Below are 17,101 nucleotides of genomic sequence, written 5' to 3'. Positions count from 1 at the left end.
TGAGTTGGAGGCCAGCCTGGTCTACAGAGTGAGTTCTAGGACAGCCAGAGTTACACAGAGAAACACTATCTCAAATGGGGAGGGGGTAAATAGAACTTCCATTTTCTGTTACTGGGAGGGCAAAATATTATAACCCTTTCAAGGACAATTTGACAACACCCATTAAACAATTTTAAGTGCATACCTTCAAAACAACAATTCTGCCTCTTGGAATTAGGAATACAGAAGTGACCACACATATGCACAAAAATGTATATATAAGAATGTCTAGGCTGGGCATAGTGGCCCATGCCTTTAATCCCAGCACTCAAGAGGCAGGTGGATCTCTGTGAGTTTGAGTCTAGCCAGAGCTACATAGTGAGATCCTGTCTCAAATACACACACACACACACACACACACACACACACACACACACACACACTAACAGAGAGAGAGAATATGAATATGAATATGACCTGCTTCTTGGGGCCCGAGTTTGCTGAGTGAGTCACACAATCACTTTCATGCCTAGCCAATAGCTGGGTCCCCTGAATTGTCTGTTCTTTTTCTGACCTCTGCCTCAGTTGATACTAGCCACTCTACCATGGGAGGGGACTTGGTGGAGAGGAAGGAGGCAAGACATGAGCACTCACTAACTCCTAGAGGAAGCCAAGTAGTGTCCTGCCTTGTGCAGAAGTTGAGTAAAGCTGTGCTTCAGCACCTACCCGTGATTGCGGGGAAGGCCAGTGAGATAACGAATCTGCAGGGGACAACCTGGGGCACATCAGAGTTATAGGTGCAGGCAGGCCCTTCTGAGGAATGCAGGCTGCTGAACTGGTCCTCAGAGTCCCATTCCTGGGCTGGGGTCCTGGATTTCAGGTACTCCTCCGTCTCATACTCGCTTGCTGACTGGTAAGCACTAGCCATGGAGGAGGCAGGATCCATGCTTGCTCTCCCCTCTTCCTCCCATTCCCAGGCCCGCAGAGACATCTTGTACAACACCAGAACGGTCCTGGTGGGAGACAGCAAAGACCTCAGGAGTAAACGTGCCCAGTGCAGGAAGGCCCATCCTCCGGGTCCCATCTCTGTCTTGTTTCCAATGTCCCAGGCTTCAGTGGAGGCCTACTTATACAGTGAGTGCTTCGTAGTTAAGGAGAAGCAGTGGGTGAAGAAGCCAGAGAGAGGCAGCTGGCAGTGACGAGCAGCGATATTCCTCTGACCTGAGCCCAGCAACTCCTCGCTCAGAAATCAGGAGTTGGTCAATGGGTGCTCTTGGCATCCAGATCTAGGTGAGCTAGTTCACCGCTGACCCGGGAGGCACGGGAAGGTGGGAGACCTGACTCCTCTCAAGAGGCTGAGGCAGAGTCCTGGAGGTGGCCCCAGCACAGAACAGACAGCTGCCACTTGCAGAAAGGGGAACTGAGCCGGCACAGGACACACTGGACCCCAGCAAGATGCCCTGAGGCAAGACACAGAGAGCTCTGGCTCAGACATCACTCAGATTTCAAGCTACCGAACTCTGGCTGCCAGGAAGTCAGCGCCTGGGGGGCCTGGGGCGTCTGAGGTGAAACGGAGGCTGAACCCAAGCTCAAGGTTACCTGTGAGTAAGCACACCTGTGGGCTCCTGCACCTGCTGCACAGTGGCAGCCACTCTGATCAGGGAAGCTGGGCGCAGGCGCTATAGGTAGCTGATCCCAAAGGGACTTTGTTAGGCGGTTGCCAGGAGACCTCAGCCCACGGCTGGGGGCGGGGCTTCCTTCCCCCAGCTGAGTTCGGCTCCTGCCTGCAGGCTCTGGGAACCTTCTTCCAGGTATTCTGAGGGAGTCAGAGCTTTTCAAGGAGCTCACTACGCAAGCAGGCAGACATATAAGGAGAGATTTCTCGCGACACAGCCTCTGCGCAGCCTGGGTGCACCAGACCAGTCCAAAAGGTGAAAGGCCGATTCAGAAAGCGATTGCCTTCACCCATTCGTTTATTTACCCAATATTAAAAAAACTCTCACCAGGAGCTCCATACCTATTATGCGACTGACCCTGCTGGATCCTTTCTATGGCTCCACCCACTCTCGTCTCCCACGCTTAAATAAAGCTAAAGTGATGGTCTGTCTGTACATACTCACACCCCAAAACTCTCTCGTTAGATTTTCTGCTTCTGGGGCTGATGTCCTGAAAATACCGTGAAAATTCTGTCTTGTTCCCCACCACCACGCCCGAGATAAGGATACAGGCTTGGAAGGGTGAAGTATTCTACCCCCTGCAAGTACGTTACAGCACTGCCCTGAGATCTGTAGACTCCTGACCACCAATGCCCGCACTCCTCTGACAAAGCCCACCCACACCCTGAACACACCCTGGCCAAGCACCTCAACTGCTGGCCCTGACCCGGAAGACCACAACACACCAAGTGGCCTGAGTCAGAGAGGAACAACCCACAGTGGACTGGCTAGATTGAACAGGGATGGACTCCAAGAGGTAGCGAAAGCCAGGCGGATTGGTGAAAGCAAGAGAGCCCGTGCAGAAGAAATGGCGGATACCGGGCCTTGAGGGGTGAAGGCTCGTGACAAGTTCACAGAAACTGATGGACAGCAGGATGGCTTTTGGTGCACAGCCCCAAAGGGCAGGCAGCAACTAGCACAATGGGCAATGGAAGGTGCAGAGGGGTGGGTAAGTTTTCTAGTGAGGGAGTGTTCCCACTTACCAGCCAGTTTAGGAAAGAAAATTGGACACAAGGTTCCACCCACAGACACTGGGTTGCTGAGAAAAGTAGTTTGAAGTTGAACTATGGCCTACTTTGGGTCAAAGAGCAGAACCTCAGCTGAGCTGGAGCTGGAACCAGGTCCCAAGCCTCCCAGAGCATACTCTCCTAGGTCACCAGATGAGATGGTACATTCCAGAATACTGCATACTGCATGGAACCCTCAGGTTAAATCAAGATAAAACCTGAACCTCAGGAAAAACTGTAAGGGTCCACACTGAAGGGCAGCACGCCCCCTTTAAGAAAGCCTGTTCACCTTGCCCACACCTCCAGCATACCGGAGATTGCACTCTGTGAACCAAGACATGTAGAAAATGCACACGGAGCTGTAAGAATAAAAAGCTACTGGGATACAGCTGCTCCTAAAGACATCATGAAGCAAGACAGCTTAGCAGCACCATCCCTCAGGAGCAGACACAGGATCCTGGTTCCCGGGTTCCACCTATCACCCTGACTCTGACTTCCCACTGAAGGGTCCTTTCATATTAATTTAAACAGTTACTTTTATTAAGTGATGTCTCCTTAGAGTTCCTATTGCTGCGATGAAACATCATGACCAAAGAGCAAGTTGAGGAGGAAAAGATCTATTTGGCTTGTGCTTCAACATTGCTGTTCATCACCGAAGGAAGCCTGGAAAGGAACTCAAACAGGGCAGAATCCTAGAGACAAGAGCTGATGCAGAGGCCATGGAGAGGTGCTGCTTACTGGCTTGCTCACATGACTTGCTTAGCCTGCTTTCTTATAGAACCCAGGACCACCAGCCCAGGGATGGCACCACCGTCATGGACTGGGCCCTCCCCTATTGATCACTACTTGAGAAAATGCCTTGCAGCTGGATCATATTGAGGCATTTCCTCAACTGAGCCTCCTTCCTCTCTGATGACTCTAGCTTGTGTCAAGTTGACACACAAACCCAGCCAGTCCAGTGCAGAAACAAATATATGCTACTGGTGCAGAGGTCTGGAGGACTCAGATTTCCAAGAACCTGTAAACCCGTATAATGAAGAGCCAGTTGGGAAACTCAGCTCTGTATCAGAATTGAGCATCTTTATCCTTTCTTTTCATCTCAAGATACTTGTGAATAGCAATCCCTTAATTAAATAGTAGAGAGCCAGAAGAAAATCAGGAAGAAGTCTTACTGAGTGTCAAGATTTTATTGCCCACCACAAAACCTACTTGAAGTCTAGCTTTACTCTTTCACGTCATCAGATATCAATCAGCTCCTGACAAGTGGAGGTGCCTCAGCAGTAAGGCACAGTCAAACTGGGCAGGACCCTCCCAGGAAGTGCGTGTGTGTGTGTGTGTGTGTGTGTGTGTGTGTGTGTGTGTGTGTGTAAGATATAGATATAGATATAGAGGTGGAGAGGGGAGAGACATGATTGTGTAGTCTGGCAACAGAGTTCAAGTTGCCTTTGATTACATTACCTAGGAGAGCAGCCATACTCCACAGGCTCAGGGTGAGAGGCCAAAGGTCTAGGCCGAAGGGCCAAAGCCCATCCTAAATGCACATCAATGTTACCCAGAATGCATCAAAAATAAGATTGTGCTGGGCTGGCTGGCACAGGCCTTCATCCCATCTACTTAAGAGACTGAGGCAAGAGAATCACAAGTTCAAGGCTATCTTGGGCTACAACGTGAGTTCAAGACCAACCTGGGCAGTTTAGGGACACTCTGCTTTAAAATAAAAAGTAAAAAGGAGATATAGCTCAATGGTGAAGAGCTTGCCCAGCGTGTGTCAGGCCCTGGTTAAATTCCCAGCTTAATAGTAATGTTAGCAACAACATGTTAATAATAATAATAATATGTTAATAATATTCTCAGGGTTCACTCCAGGCCTTCAGGGATAATTCTCCAAGAGCAGGGCTTAGGGACCCGTGGCACTGTGTTTTATGAAGATATGCCACCTCTCAGACATTCTCTCACAAGCTCTTCCTCCTTTGTGTGGCCAATACTCCTCCCATCCAGTGGGTCAGACAAATGTGTGTGACCACCTCAGCCAATGAAGTTCATAGGAAGTAACACCATGTGACTTCTGAAGTCAGCTCCTACAAACCCTGCTGCTGTCTTGTTTGGGGCCTACAGACATAGCCTCCATATTGTCAACCAGTACGGACGGCCACATGAGGATCACGTGAGCTGTTCCGACAGCTCCCACCCAACTGCCATTGTCAGCCCCCAGGTCTGTAAGATACTAGCTGCCACTACACAGAGCAGAAACAGTCTTCACCAAGCCCTCCCTGCATCGCAGATTCATGAGCAAATTGATGTCCTCTTAATGTGCAAAATGTTAACTTTACCCTTTCAAAGTGTCCTGACAGATGTGTTGTGAGCCCCACCACAAAGCAGTTCTATCAACCCCCCAAAATTCTTTCATGCCACAATACAAGGAATAATCTAGAATAAATACATCACAAATACACTGTGGGTTAGCTGGTGGCAGGATCTTGGGTGACTTTTGCTTCTTAATGTATTTCTAGACTTCATAATGACACTTTGAACAGTACACTATTGGAAGCAGCTCAAACAATACTGAAGTGACTTCAAAAGTGACTTCTTTGCCAGGACTTCAACTCTCCCCCACAGATATCCCACCCCCCAGCATGTACAAAGGAACCACAAACCTTCAGAGTTTGCACGCTTTGAACCTCCAACAAAAGCCTTCTGGATCCAAGTGGGATTGTTTCAGTGGTGCCTAGTAACACAGCCCACAGAGAGAAAGGCCTAACAGCAAGCCATTATGCATCCTTCCCTCCTTAGCCTCGGGAGGCTGGGCAACAGCTTCATGGGAAGATACCAAAAAGCTTCGTTTTCAATACTGACTGGCCCAGGAAAGCTGCAGCTTGAAGGAGTCCTTCAGCAAAGCAGTTACCAGTATGTGAGTGGGAATGGTACATGTGGCATCTTAGGCTGAGCTATCAGCCTTCAACTGACATGGAATAAAACCAGGCTCATCTGCAAAGATAGACTCCATCACAGCCTAGACACTTGCTATACATACCCACATTAAGCTCCAGGGCCAGGACTTCTTGGTATTCTTCTATTGGACTTCTATTACCATATCTGGAGCCGTAGGGGCTCCAACATCACTGGGCTTGAAAATATTCAAATCCCACTGATGCCTGCTAGAGGTAGTTTTCCCTTTTGAAGCTGTGAGTTCATATTTACAACAGTATGCTCGTGCAAAGCAAAACAATCAAGTACTACTTTGTGATGAGCATTGGAAAACCAGGTCTCCAGCCCTGAGTGGCTCGGGTCATGTATGAGGTTCACAGCTGATGTGGTATAAGGGTTGCTTTAAAACTCATATGCCAATAAAAGACATAAATCATTGTGAACAACAACAACAACAAAAAGGCAGATGAAAAGCAACATGCCACAGTTCCATTTGCTGTGGCAACCATGGGGAAGCCACTGAAACAGGAGTCATAAGTTTGCGACTTCTGGTGTGTTAGCACCATTCTAGATCAGCAGAGCAGGCAGCACTCCTCCCACATAGTCTGAGGTTTCATGCAAGAGGCAACTGATCCATTGGGGAAGATGTACTCTGCTGGGGCTGATAGGATTCCAAGTAGGTAAGGGGGTGGGAGCTATGCAAGGGTAAACATATGCCAAGGCCTGAGGCAGGAGCTGCTTATAGAGCAGAAAGGTTATAAGAGAAGCACTAATGGCAGTGTTTAAAGGGGACAATAGGTTCTAATGTGCCATCCTTGGGGTCAAGATGATGATGTTGCCTTTCATCCCTCTGAGAAGGAACTAGTGAGTTTTGAGCAGAGGAGGGTCATGGTATGACTTAAGATTAATAGCATCCCTCAAGGCACTCAAGGGCTTGTGTATACATATAAAGTTAAAATCTTTGGAGTGAGTGAAGCAATCACACAGGGGAAAGATGTTAGGAGCTTGGCCTAGAGTGATCCCAGGGCACTAGGAACAAGGCAGGTTCAGGACATGTTTCAAAGGTGGAGCCACCGGACAGCCTTACAGTTGGATCTAGGGCATGTGTAAGGGAAGTCTTGTCATGGTTCAGATCTGCAGTGTCTTCCAAAGGTCTCTGTGTGAAAACCTCTGGGGCACTGCTATTTGGAGGGGGTAAAACGTTCAAGAGATGAGACCCAGCAGCATGACACTTGGGTTACGTCCTTGAGGAGGACAGTGGAACCCCAGTCCCATCCTTTCCCTCTTTTTCTTCCCACCCGTGAAGTATATGACATTTTGACTCCACCATGCATGCATGCATCTATACTACCAGAAGCCCCAAAAGCAAGCTGTGAGCCAAAGTGGACCTCTCCCCATACAAGAGAGGTACCTCTCTAATCGCCTGGGGTACCTGTTACAGTGATGGGGAGCTGACTGGCACAGGCCTGAAGAAAGAGGTTGGCACTAGGAACCGTGATGAAGAAGGTCCAGGCTGACAATCTCTGTATCACTAAACACACTGGAAATCACATGGTGTTCACTGTCAGTGTCGGTGAAAATGGGGAGGTCTCTTTGGAAAAGAGATGGGCCATTCCTCAAGAAGATCTCAAACTGCCACAGGACCCTACTATCCTAGTTTGCTGTCTAATGCTGTGATAAATAAGACCAAATGCAACTTGGGGAAGAAAGGGTTTCTTTGCCTTACAGATAACACTGTAGTACAGAGGGAGGCCAAGGCAGGAGCAGAAGCAGAGGCCATGGAGAAATGGTGCTCACTGGCTTGTTCTACATGGCTTGCTCATTCCACTTTCTTATACAACACAGGACCACCTGCCCAGGAGTGGTACCACAAACAGTGAGATGGTCCTTTCCATATCAATCATTAATCAAGAGGAATGCCCCCACAGACTTGTCCACAGTCCAATCTGATGGAGACAATTCCTCAGTCGACATTTCCTCTTCCTGGATGATCCCAGCTTTGACAAGTCAACAAAAAAGAAACCAGCACAGCAACCAACCCACCCTTCAGTATGTACCCAAAGGAGAGTAAATTACATGAACTCATACCAAAAAAAAAAATCCATAGCAGGATCACTCACGACAGTCAAACCCCAACACCTATTAGTTGATGAATGAAAAACACATGTAACATGTGGTCTATCCATGCAATAGAGTATCACTAAGAACTAAAAGAGAATTAGAGTGTTAGTACATATTACAACACAAATAAACATGTTAATATGTCTCATAAAAAAACCCAGTCCACAGAAGACCACCTTTAATTTTCCCCCCTTTTTAATCTTATGTGTATGGGCTTTTTACTTGTATGCATCTGTGTGCCATATGCATGTGGTCCTCATGGTGGCCAGAAGAGGGCACTGGTTGTGAGCCACCTTGTGGGTGCTGAGAATTGAACCCAGGGGTGGGGAGGCGAGGGGTGTGGAAATGTTGAGGTATTAGTTGCAGTTGTGGTTAGACAATTGTAACACACTGAAAACTGTTGATGTGTGTATCTTAAAATGCAATCTCCCGTTTAAGCAAAAGAGCCAGTGTGCTGAAAGCAAAAGGTTCGCCATCACTGGAAATAGCAACTAGATCTGGCTGTAGCTTCATTAATCTCCTATGCAACTCCTTACGTGCATCTTCGTGGAAAACATCTAGTAATACTGTGTGCAGTGTTGTTATTGTCACATATGTACTAACATTCGAAAAACTGCTGTAGCGTATTTTCTCATCCATCCTTGTTTGGTGATCTGTCCTGGCTGGGCTCCTGCTAACCATATCAGCGTCTGACCATTATACGCAGTAATGTGGTGAATGAACATGCTGTACACGTGGTTCTCTAAGGTAGGAGCCAAGAAGTGGAGCTGATGTCAATTATTCTGCTAAATTGCATATATATATATATTCTCCAGAATGCTTGGGATGTCTGATTCCTTTCCAGTCTGAGGTGGTTGGACAGTGTTTAAGAATGAGTAGGACAAAGGACAAAGTACTAGTCTGGGGTGCTATAGTGAAGGAAACAAAATGGTAATGCTCCTCAACTGGAATTTAACATTTAAAATCAGAGATGTACATGAGACAAGATCTGCCTATCTAATAGCCAAGGGCTGCTGAGTTTGACTTTTGCTCCAGTATGGCTGGATAACGGTTCAGGCAACAAGTGGAGCCAACAGCACAGCTCTCTGTGAAAGAGAAAGGGAAAGCCTGTTAGAACTCCAGAGGAAGCGGGTCTGTCCTCCATCTCCCAGAATCAAGTTCTAGGGTACCGGAGAAAACAGTGGCCAAACAACCCTGTTTGCCTTATCCCAGCCCGCAAGAAGGAACTCAGGTCTAGCGCCAAGTCACCTCCTGGAGCCCGAAGGTGGCGGCAGTAGACAACTTTCCTCCCATCAAAACCCTAACTACTTCCAAGTCTGTTTCCTCCTCTGTCCTAGTTAGATAGGGGGAGGGGGAGTTTAGGAAGCAGTCTGGAGCCCTCCCAGGGGGCAGAGGACGCCAGGAAGGTTGATGGGCAAGGACTGGGAAGTGCGGGAGAGCACAATGGCTAACAAGCGCTCCTGCCTCTGGCTGCAAGAGCCAAAAGGTCTGGGGAAAGCAAAAGAACTGACCCAGAGACTGCTTAGGGTGATGGGGATGTGAATGGGGAGCGCTGGTCAAGGCCATTACAGCCCCAGAGGGAGAGCACGCTGCTCCAGCGCCCCCCATCGGGACACACGCAGATGCCCTGCACAGCCCACGCAGCTGCCTGGACAGGGTCCCGCGTCTCTCCTGCTTGGCGGTGGCCGCCCAGCCCCTCCCTCCGCGGTCTCGGGCGGCTGTCTGAAGGCGCCGCTGGGCCGAGAGGAGTCGCCTGGGTCTGGGCATGGAGGGCGCGGCGGGCGACCCGTACCGGCGACCCGCGCGGCGCACGCAGTGGCTGCTAAGCGCCTTGGCTCACCATTACGGGCTAGACCGCGGCGTGGAGAACGAGATCGTGGTGCTGGCTACCGGTCTGGACCAGTATCTGCAGGAAGTCTTCCATCATCTGGACTGCCGGGGTGCGGGTCGCCTGCCGCGCGCCGACTTCCGCGCGCTCTGCGCCGTACTGGGTCTGAACGCCGACGGGGAGGCGACCACCGAGGACGCAAACCCCTCGGAGGTGGCCGCTAAGAACCCCGCTGCTGGAACAGTAGCTGGCAGGGACGCGGACGTCAGAGAAGAGGCGCGCCCTGGCTCTGCGCGCCGAGCCTCCTGAACTCACTTTCCGCCAGTTCCACGCACGCCTCTGCGGCTACTTCAGTACCCGAGCGGGGCCCCGGCTGCCCCGAGGAGCTCTCAGCGAGCATATCGAGACGCAGATCCGCCTCCGCCGTCCGCGTCGCCGCCGCCGGCGGCCTGGCTCACCGAGCCTGCAGGGCGGCACCGATGGAGAGCGTGTGACACATCTAGAGGAGGAAAACAGCAGCCTACGCGAGCTGGTGGAGGACCTCCGTGCGGCGCTGCAGAGCAGTGACGCGCGTTGCCTGGCCCTGCAGGTGCGCGGGACGCCGCGGGTGGAGACAGGGGCACCCCACCTTGACCCACCCCCCTCCTCAGCTGGCCCTCTCCGTTCCCCACTCTATCCGCTTCATTTCAACTTCCACCCAAATTTATCATTCCTTAAAACTCCAGCTTCACACTCCTGTCCCTTCTAACCCAAGAAGGAGCCTGTCTAGGCCGTCACGGGTCAGCAAGCATTCTTCTTCTGGGAGGTTTAGGGAAAACAGAGAAGAGGACCTCCCTTCCCCAAGTCAGCGAAACCTGTGGAATCCCTTAGCGCCAGGCCTCGAGCATAAGTGAGAAAGATTGAGGGCCAGGCCCACTCTGAGTTACTGAGATGGAGCCATTGAGCGAACTACAGGCTTAGCCTGGCCTTGGGGTCAACCAACCTTGAGGCAGGTGGCCGGCCAAGGGAGAAAAAGACCTTATGGGAAGAGAACCTAAAAATAACTGTCGTTACATTGGTGCCTCCTGCCCCCTGGCAGGGTGGCCTCCATGGTTCGTATGTGTGGCATGGAAGCGTTAGACTCTCGAAGTGTGCAGAGTCATGTGGAGTGCCTGAGACTGGCTAAAAGGGTCTGTCCATCTTTCACGCTCAAGTGTCATCTGAGCACACTGCGCCAGCTTCCTCTATGGAACACTGCAGTAAACAAGATAGACCACCCCCATTTCCAAGGACGCGCCTAGTGCACAGATCTCAGGAAGAGCGGAAACACCAGTCTGGTGTTTAAGCTATGCCATGAGTCCAGAAAATTAGGAGCTGTGTACATTGGATGAAGGAGTTAGGCCAAGAAGTCACGACTTTGGAGAATTACTGTCACCATACAAAAAAACAGACTGTGGATTTCCAGTCTCAGCCTTTTTTTGGGGGGTGGGGGGGTGGGGAAGGGTAAGTATTGCACACATGTGCATTACTTGCTTGTGCCCCCTGCTCAGTGATCGAGCTTTGTGGTGTAAGGGGAGGTCCCGGTAGGCTCCTCCATTGGTCACTCACTCTTGCTTCCCGCGGGCAGGTAGGCCTCTGGAAGAGCCAATCGGACATCCCGGAAGCGGCAGCGCACAAGCTGCAGCAAGCACAGGGAGCGCTGGCGGAGGCAGAGGCTCGTGCCCGGCGGCTGCAGCGCGGACAGGTGGAGGTGCGGCTGCGCACGGAGGAGGCCCGGCAGGCGGTGCGGAGCAGCCTGCACCGAGTGCGGGAGTTGGAGGCGCTGGCGGGGCGCGTTCCCCGCTTGCAGCGCCAGGTGCAGCGACTGGAGGCGGAGCTTAGACGTTACAGGTGAGCGGAGCAGCAACTGGCGCGGAACAGATGGGAGGGTCCTGTTCTCTAAACCTAGATGTGCCACCCCGCTGTGCACTCTAGTGTTCATCTCTGTCTTCAGGCTTTCATGGTAGGTTCTTCCATTCCTTAAGTCATTGTGGACTCCATTACCACCCATTGATCCATTCCTCTGTCCCTCCATCCGTTCACCCTCCTGTTCACCCATGAAATCCTTTTACTCAGTTACTCATGGATTGCAATCAGTGATACTGATTCTTAGCTCTTCAATTTGATCCTGATTGTTATTGACTGCACACTGTGTATGGGCCCTGAGCAAAGCATTTCATGGGCTTTCTTCAGTTAATCCTTCGGACAGCCCAGTTATGACCCAGTTCTTCAGATGAGGAAACAGGTTTAGAGTGACCTTTTGTGCTAGCTGGACCAGGGCAGGAAGCTAGACTCTGGACCGAGGCACTGATTCTAGCAAGGCTGCTGACAGATGTGTAACTTGGGCAAGTTACCAGCTTTCCTACAGTCTGTTGCTCTCGGGTGGAGCAGACTGGAGTCTTTGCAGAGTAGAACAGCTGTGAGACTCTGCCTGGCTGTGCTGGGTGCTTGTTTTTCTCACATGGCAAAGCAGGTCTGCCTCCCTGACCTGCACAGCTGCTGAGAACTTTTCTGGGGCCATTGTTTACCTGGTGATGGATGTGACTGTGAGCAGGACAGATGGAAATCCCTGTCCTGAGCGGCGGTCAGGGGGCATGAGACCTCCACAGGAACAGATGTGAGGCAGCAGGTGGGACAGATGCTAGAGCTGGGGGCAGGTGGGTTCCTGCTGCAGGCTTAGCCTGTCCTCTGCCCTAGAAGTGGGAGCTAAAAGCTGAGAAAATGGGAACAATATGGGCAAAGCCCTCAGGCCACCATAGCATATTCCAGAAACATAAGTCAGCATAACTGGAGAAATCCAGCTGGAGAAGCCAGGAAAAGCCAGGCATCTGGAGCCTGGAAGGCAGCATAACCTTTATCTTCTCCTTAGAGAACATGAAACCATGGAAACGTTTCAAGCCAGGATGGCCCAAGCAGATTGCATTTCAGAAAGAAAACAACAAACAAAAACAAACCAAAATAAAATAAAAGCTACCCCGTTTCAGCTGTGACAGGGCAGAGAGGAAGGACAAGGAACAGGAGACAGCCCAGAAGAGCCAGTGAGGACAGTTCTCCCCTCAAGAGAGGGTGATCTGAGCCAGGTCAGGGGAGGACAGCCCCAGGGGTGGCTTTGAACTTATGCCCTCAGAGGAGAGACCTCATCCTTGACTTCTAAGGCTCTCACAGCTGGGAGAGGCTGACCCTGACCAGCCCCTTGCAGCTCCAAATGTTTGGATAGTTGCTTCCTGTTTACATAGCTGATGGGCTACAGATCAGAGCTGGTTGACATACGGTCCATGTTTATGAGGAGAAACAAATGGTCTCCTTCATTCTGCCTTAAAGTCACAGTTGCTCATGTACACGTTCAGACAGCTACAACATTGGAGGGAGCTTTACAGTAGAGAAGGGAGATTCCTACCCATCACAGTGCTCGATCCTCGGAACTACTGTACAAGGTGGCCTGGCCATCTCAATCCTCATTTCACAGACTGTGGGAAGGAAAGGGAGGCTGTACGAAGTTAAACATATGGGGTTGGGGATTTAGCTCAGTGGTAGAGCTCTTGCCTAGCAAGCGCAAGGCCCTGGGTTCAGTCCTCAGCTCTGGAAAAAAAAGAGGTTAAACATGAGGTTATGCAGCCAGAAAGAAAGGAAGGGCCGCCTGCCCCACAGCCAGTGCTCTCCTTTCTACTCCACATGTTCGCCGTTGCTGCTGTTTCATGGATCACAAGATGGCTACCATGCCTACAGGTCCTGTATTTACCGTTTAGGCACAAGAGCAGGCAACACTGAGGAAGAAGATGCTCTCCCAGGGAGCCTGTGCCTTTGTGTTCTCCTTTGGAATGTGAACCTGGATCTCACAGGCTGTGTCAGTGGTGTCTGACGGTACTGGTGTGCCCCCAAATCCCATCAGAGTTCCTTCTTAAGGAAGAGGAAATAGTCACCTAGTGTCTAGAGGAATAAAGCTGGAGAGAACAGGAAAGGCCAGACAACCTAGAGCCTGGAAGGAAAAAACAGGAACCAGAGGGTGAAGGTCACGCGATGACTAGGTGAATGAGCGGCTAAGGAGGCAGACCTCTGCTCATCTTGTAGCCAGAGCTAGCAGGCTGTGGACTGGCCTATGCGAAGGTTTTCAGTCTCTGAAGAAAGGGAAGAGAAAGAGGCAGAATAGCCGGGCGGTGGTGGCGCACGCCTTTAATCCCAGCACTCGGGAGGCAGAGCCAGGCGGATCTCTGTGAGTTCGAGGCCAGCCTAGGCTACCAAGTGAGTTCCAGGAAAGGCGCAAAGCTACTCAGAGAAAGCCTGTCTCGAAAAACCAAAAAAAAAAAAAAAAAAAAAAAAAAAAAAAAAAAAAAAAAAAAAAAGAGGCAGAATAGCCACAGACACTAAGCATCACCAGGCACCTTTCCCACATCAGTGCATGGGTGCTCAAATCCAACCTGAAGATCATTCTTACTGTATCACAGATGAGGAAGCTAGGTCAGAGAAATATGTGCTAGCCAGACCCAGTAAGTAACAGGCAGGATTGAAATCCCACCTTCACAGCCCAGTGCTACTCAACTTGGTTGGCTCTGGTAAGATGCACAGTCCTCTTGGGTTTCTCCACGCTCTCATCCTCCACCAAACATCCCCAGGATGTTTTACAAGCTAGGAGGGTGTGGTAGTCAGGCTCTGTGTGGAAAGGTTTATCTAGGATCAGGGTTTCAGATATTTCTGTCATAGTCCTTGGGTCCACCGATTCTGGGTGACAACAAAACATAGCCAAAGCCTCTCACCTCATGATCTCCAAGAAGCAGAAAGAAAGGAGTTTAAAAGAACCAGGGTCAGCTCCAGCTCACAGGGACGTGCTCCAGTGCCCTATTTCCTCGAGTCAGACCCCATCACATCCCTTCCTTTCACCACCTCTCAATAACGCCACCTTATTATGAATCCATCAAGAGGTTGAGCGTAGTGATGATGTCAGAGCTCTCAAGATCCCATCCTCTCCCCAAGGCCCATCATCTAGCAACTGAGACCCCAACATGTGAGCCTGGGAAACACGTCTTATCCAAACCCCAATGGGAATACTGTGAGCAATCCCCCCCTTCTGTTTCTGCATTGCCAGGCGTTCAGATGTCCTTGGGGGTTAAACTGCAGCCAGGAAAGACAATGGGAGGAAGGGACCACACTCCAAGCAGAAGCCACCCCTGCCCCCCCAGGGGACACCGTACTAACGTGTTCCAAATGATCTGAAGATATGTCTTGGGGACAGCATGAAGCCATTTGGAATGACCTGACTTCCGGTTCTAGTCTTCAAAGAACCTTCCACTCTGATGCTAATTAAGGATGTCCTAGAGTTGGAACCTTGTCGACTCAGGGTCTGGTGGCTTTATTGAAATCACAGATCAAGAACCCAGTTGAAGCAGAGCCCAGATCGTTCCCAGCTGTAATTGAAACTCTGCCACTTCTCTCCAGTGACAGCCCAATTTCCTATCTCCACTACTTCCGTTTAGTGAACGTTTTCAAACCAAGCTTCCTTTTTCCATCCTGCTCTGCCCTGTGTTATAGGTTCCATGCAGTCCTCTCTAATTTTTAGACATAGTAGGTCTTCTGTTAAACAAGGCTTCTATATGCCATATTCAATCAGTGGAGGCTCAATAACAGCCAGAAAAGGCCATGTCTCTGCCGAACATAGTTCTGTAGAGTCACTGTTTCTGTACATCATAGTGTTAGAGCCGTGCACGCAGCATTAACATCATGCTAAGGGTCAAACGCTCTGGAGAGATGACTTAAAGGACGTGATGTGTGAAGGTTCTGTGAAAATACAGTGCCAAAGGTTGAGCAGCCATGGGTTTTGGTGTCCATGGAGGTCCAGGAGTCATACTTCTGCAGACTCTGAGATGACCACACTAAGTCTTTGGATTGCTGGAGTGTCCGAGTTTCCACAGGTGTTTTACATCTACGGTCTCTGTTGTGATGATGCATTCCTGGCATGCTGTGTGATTTTTTTCCTATAAGTTTATGGCAAAGGTGCAGCCCTTGAGAGTCCCAGAGAGAAGCAGAGTTTTGGAGTTCTCGCCCCTGTCTTCACCACAGCCTGAAGAACCAAGATGGAATCCTAATCACTTTAAATTAGTTTCTTAGAATTGAGTTTCCCATTTTATTCTTGGGGGAGATTAAGTCTCTTACCTCTGGATAAAACTCCTAGGCCTGGGAGTGGAAATGTTATCATCTCATGTCATTTGAACTCTGACTTCTGCAGGAGCCTCTTGTTGACTCAGCGAGCTCTCTTTTGTATCCCCACCCCCTTGAGGGCATTTTATTAGCACCACTGCCTGCCCCTCAGTTGAACTAGAGGCCTCTTCTTACTTCTGACTCTCCTTTGTTCTTTTTCATGTTAAGTTTTATCCGTGATATCTGTTTGTTTGTAGATGGAAGGGAACTTTCCAAAATGTTTCAGACCACCACCTTGCCCACCAACCAAAAAAAAAATATAACAAATACTTTACACAATTGGAGACATTCATTTATTGATTAAACCATACTTTATAAGCATGCTCCATGGACCAAGACCTGTATTGTCTTATTTAGGGTTTTATTGCTGTGAAGAGACACCATGACCACAGTAACTCTTATAAAGAAAACCATTCAATTGGGCCTTGCTTACAGTTCAGAGGTTTCATCCATTATCATCATGGTGGAAAGCATGACAGCACACAGGCAGACACAGGACTGGAGAGGTAGCTAAGAGTTCTACATCTAGATTGGCAGGCAGTAGGAAGAGAAAGTGACACTGGGCCTGGCTTGAGCTTCTGAAACCCCAAAGTTCACCTCTAGAGACACACTTACTCCAACAAGGCCATACCTCTTAACTGTGCCACTCCCTGTGAACCTATGAGGGCCATTTTCATTCTCACTACCACATGTGCCAAATCCCTCAAGGATACAGAAATGGAATATGAACACTCACCACACTTAGATGGTCTCCTAGCCCCAAGAAGCAGGTCCTGGTCACACATATTGGAATATAAGTGTCATGTGCAAAGGGCCACAAAGCTGCCACTGGTGCCTTCAGACTTATAAGATCCCAAGTCAGACAAAAGTCCCCAAGTATAAAAGGGTCTTAGGTCTCCTTGGGGTATAGAAGTGCCCAAGGACACACTTGGCCCAGTTCCCACCTGCTGAGACCAGGAGTCCTCCGAAGGGGATTGCCCGCCACATCATAGCCATATAGCTCCAGTCCCCAAGGCTGGCCCCTCTCCCACCCTGCCTCATGTGAACCGAGGTCTTAGCTTCTTTCTCCAGTCCCACAAGGCAAGCCACCTGGGCCCAGCAAAGGGTTTTGCCTCCAAGACTGTAGCGATATGATGAGGAAGAGAGAGATTCATTGCAGTAAGAAACAGTTACAGAAGGAACATTTGTACACCCATTCATAAAATATCATTCAACCCTGCCTGATCAAATGCTTCACTGACGCCTCCCCGAACTTAGACACAACTATGCCTACCCACCTCACTCCCGTTTTCTCTCTCTGTTCATTACTCTTTTTCAGA

The 17,101-nt window shown here is 49.9% G+C and overlaps 2 protein-coding genes across 7 annotated transcripts in view; one reads left to right on the top strand and one right to left on the bottom strand.

Moving 5' to 3' along the window:
• The window catches only part of Cfap92 (cilia and flagella associated protein 92 (putative)), a 55,578-nt gene extending 45,877 nt beyond the window's left edge, over window positions 1-9,701 (bottom strand). For 3 of the 6 annotated variants that reach the window (XM_052720109.1, XM_052720115.1, XM_052720113.1), the window contains exons 1-2: window positions 9,588-9,701; window positions 706-8,832 (exon numbers count right to left, since the gene is read on the bottom strand). In XM_052720109.1, coding sequence (XP_052576069.1) covers window positions 706-1,063 — 358 coding nt within the window. In that variant the 5' untranslated portion in view covers window positions 1,064-8,832; window positions 9,588-9,701. Of the gene's footprint in view, window positions 1-705; window positions 8,833-9,258; window positions 9,359-9,587 lie in introns of those variants that run through there. The other 3 variants (XM_052720112.1, XM_052720114.1, XM_052720110.1) reach the window with 3 other exon arrangements.
• Efcc1 (EF-hand and coiled-coil domain containing 1) overlaps window positions 9,507-17,101 on the top strand; it is a 37,862-nt gene continuing 30,267 nt past the window's right edge. Inside the window, 3 exon segments of the mRNA XM_052720116.1 lie at window positions 9,507-9,857; window positions 9,859-10,164; window positions 11,182-11,444. Coding sequence (XP_052576076.1) covers window positions 9,513-9,857; window positions 9,859-10,164; window positions 11,182-11,444 — 914 coding nt within the window. The 5' untranslated portion in view covers window positions 9,507-9,512.

Source organism: Peromyscus californicus, unplaced genomic scaffold, assembly GCF_007827085.1.
Source record: "Peromyscus californicus insignis strain IS unplaced genomic scaffold, ASM782708v3 Scaffold_6__1_contigs__length_162567912, whole genome shotgun sequence".
Taxonomy (NCBI): Eukaryota; Metazoa; Chordata; class Mammalia; order Rodentia; family Cricetidae; genus Peromyscus; species Peromyscus californicus.
The sequence above is the reverse complement of the archived record's forward strand: the minus strand, read 5'-3'. Positions and strand labels throughout refer to the sequence as shown.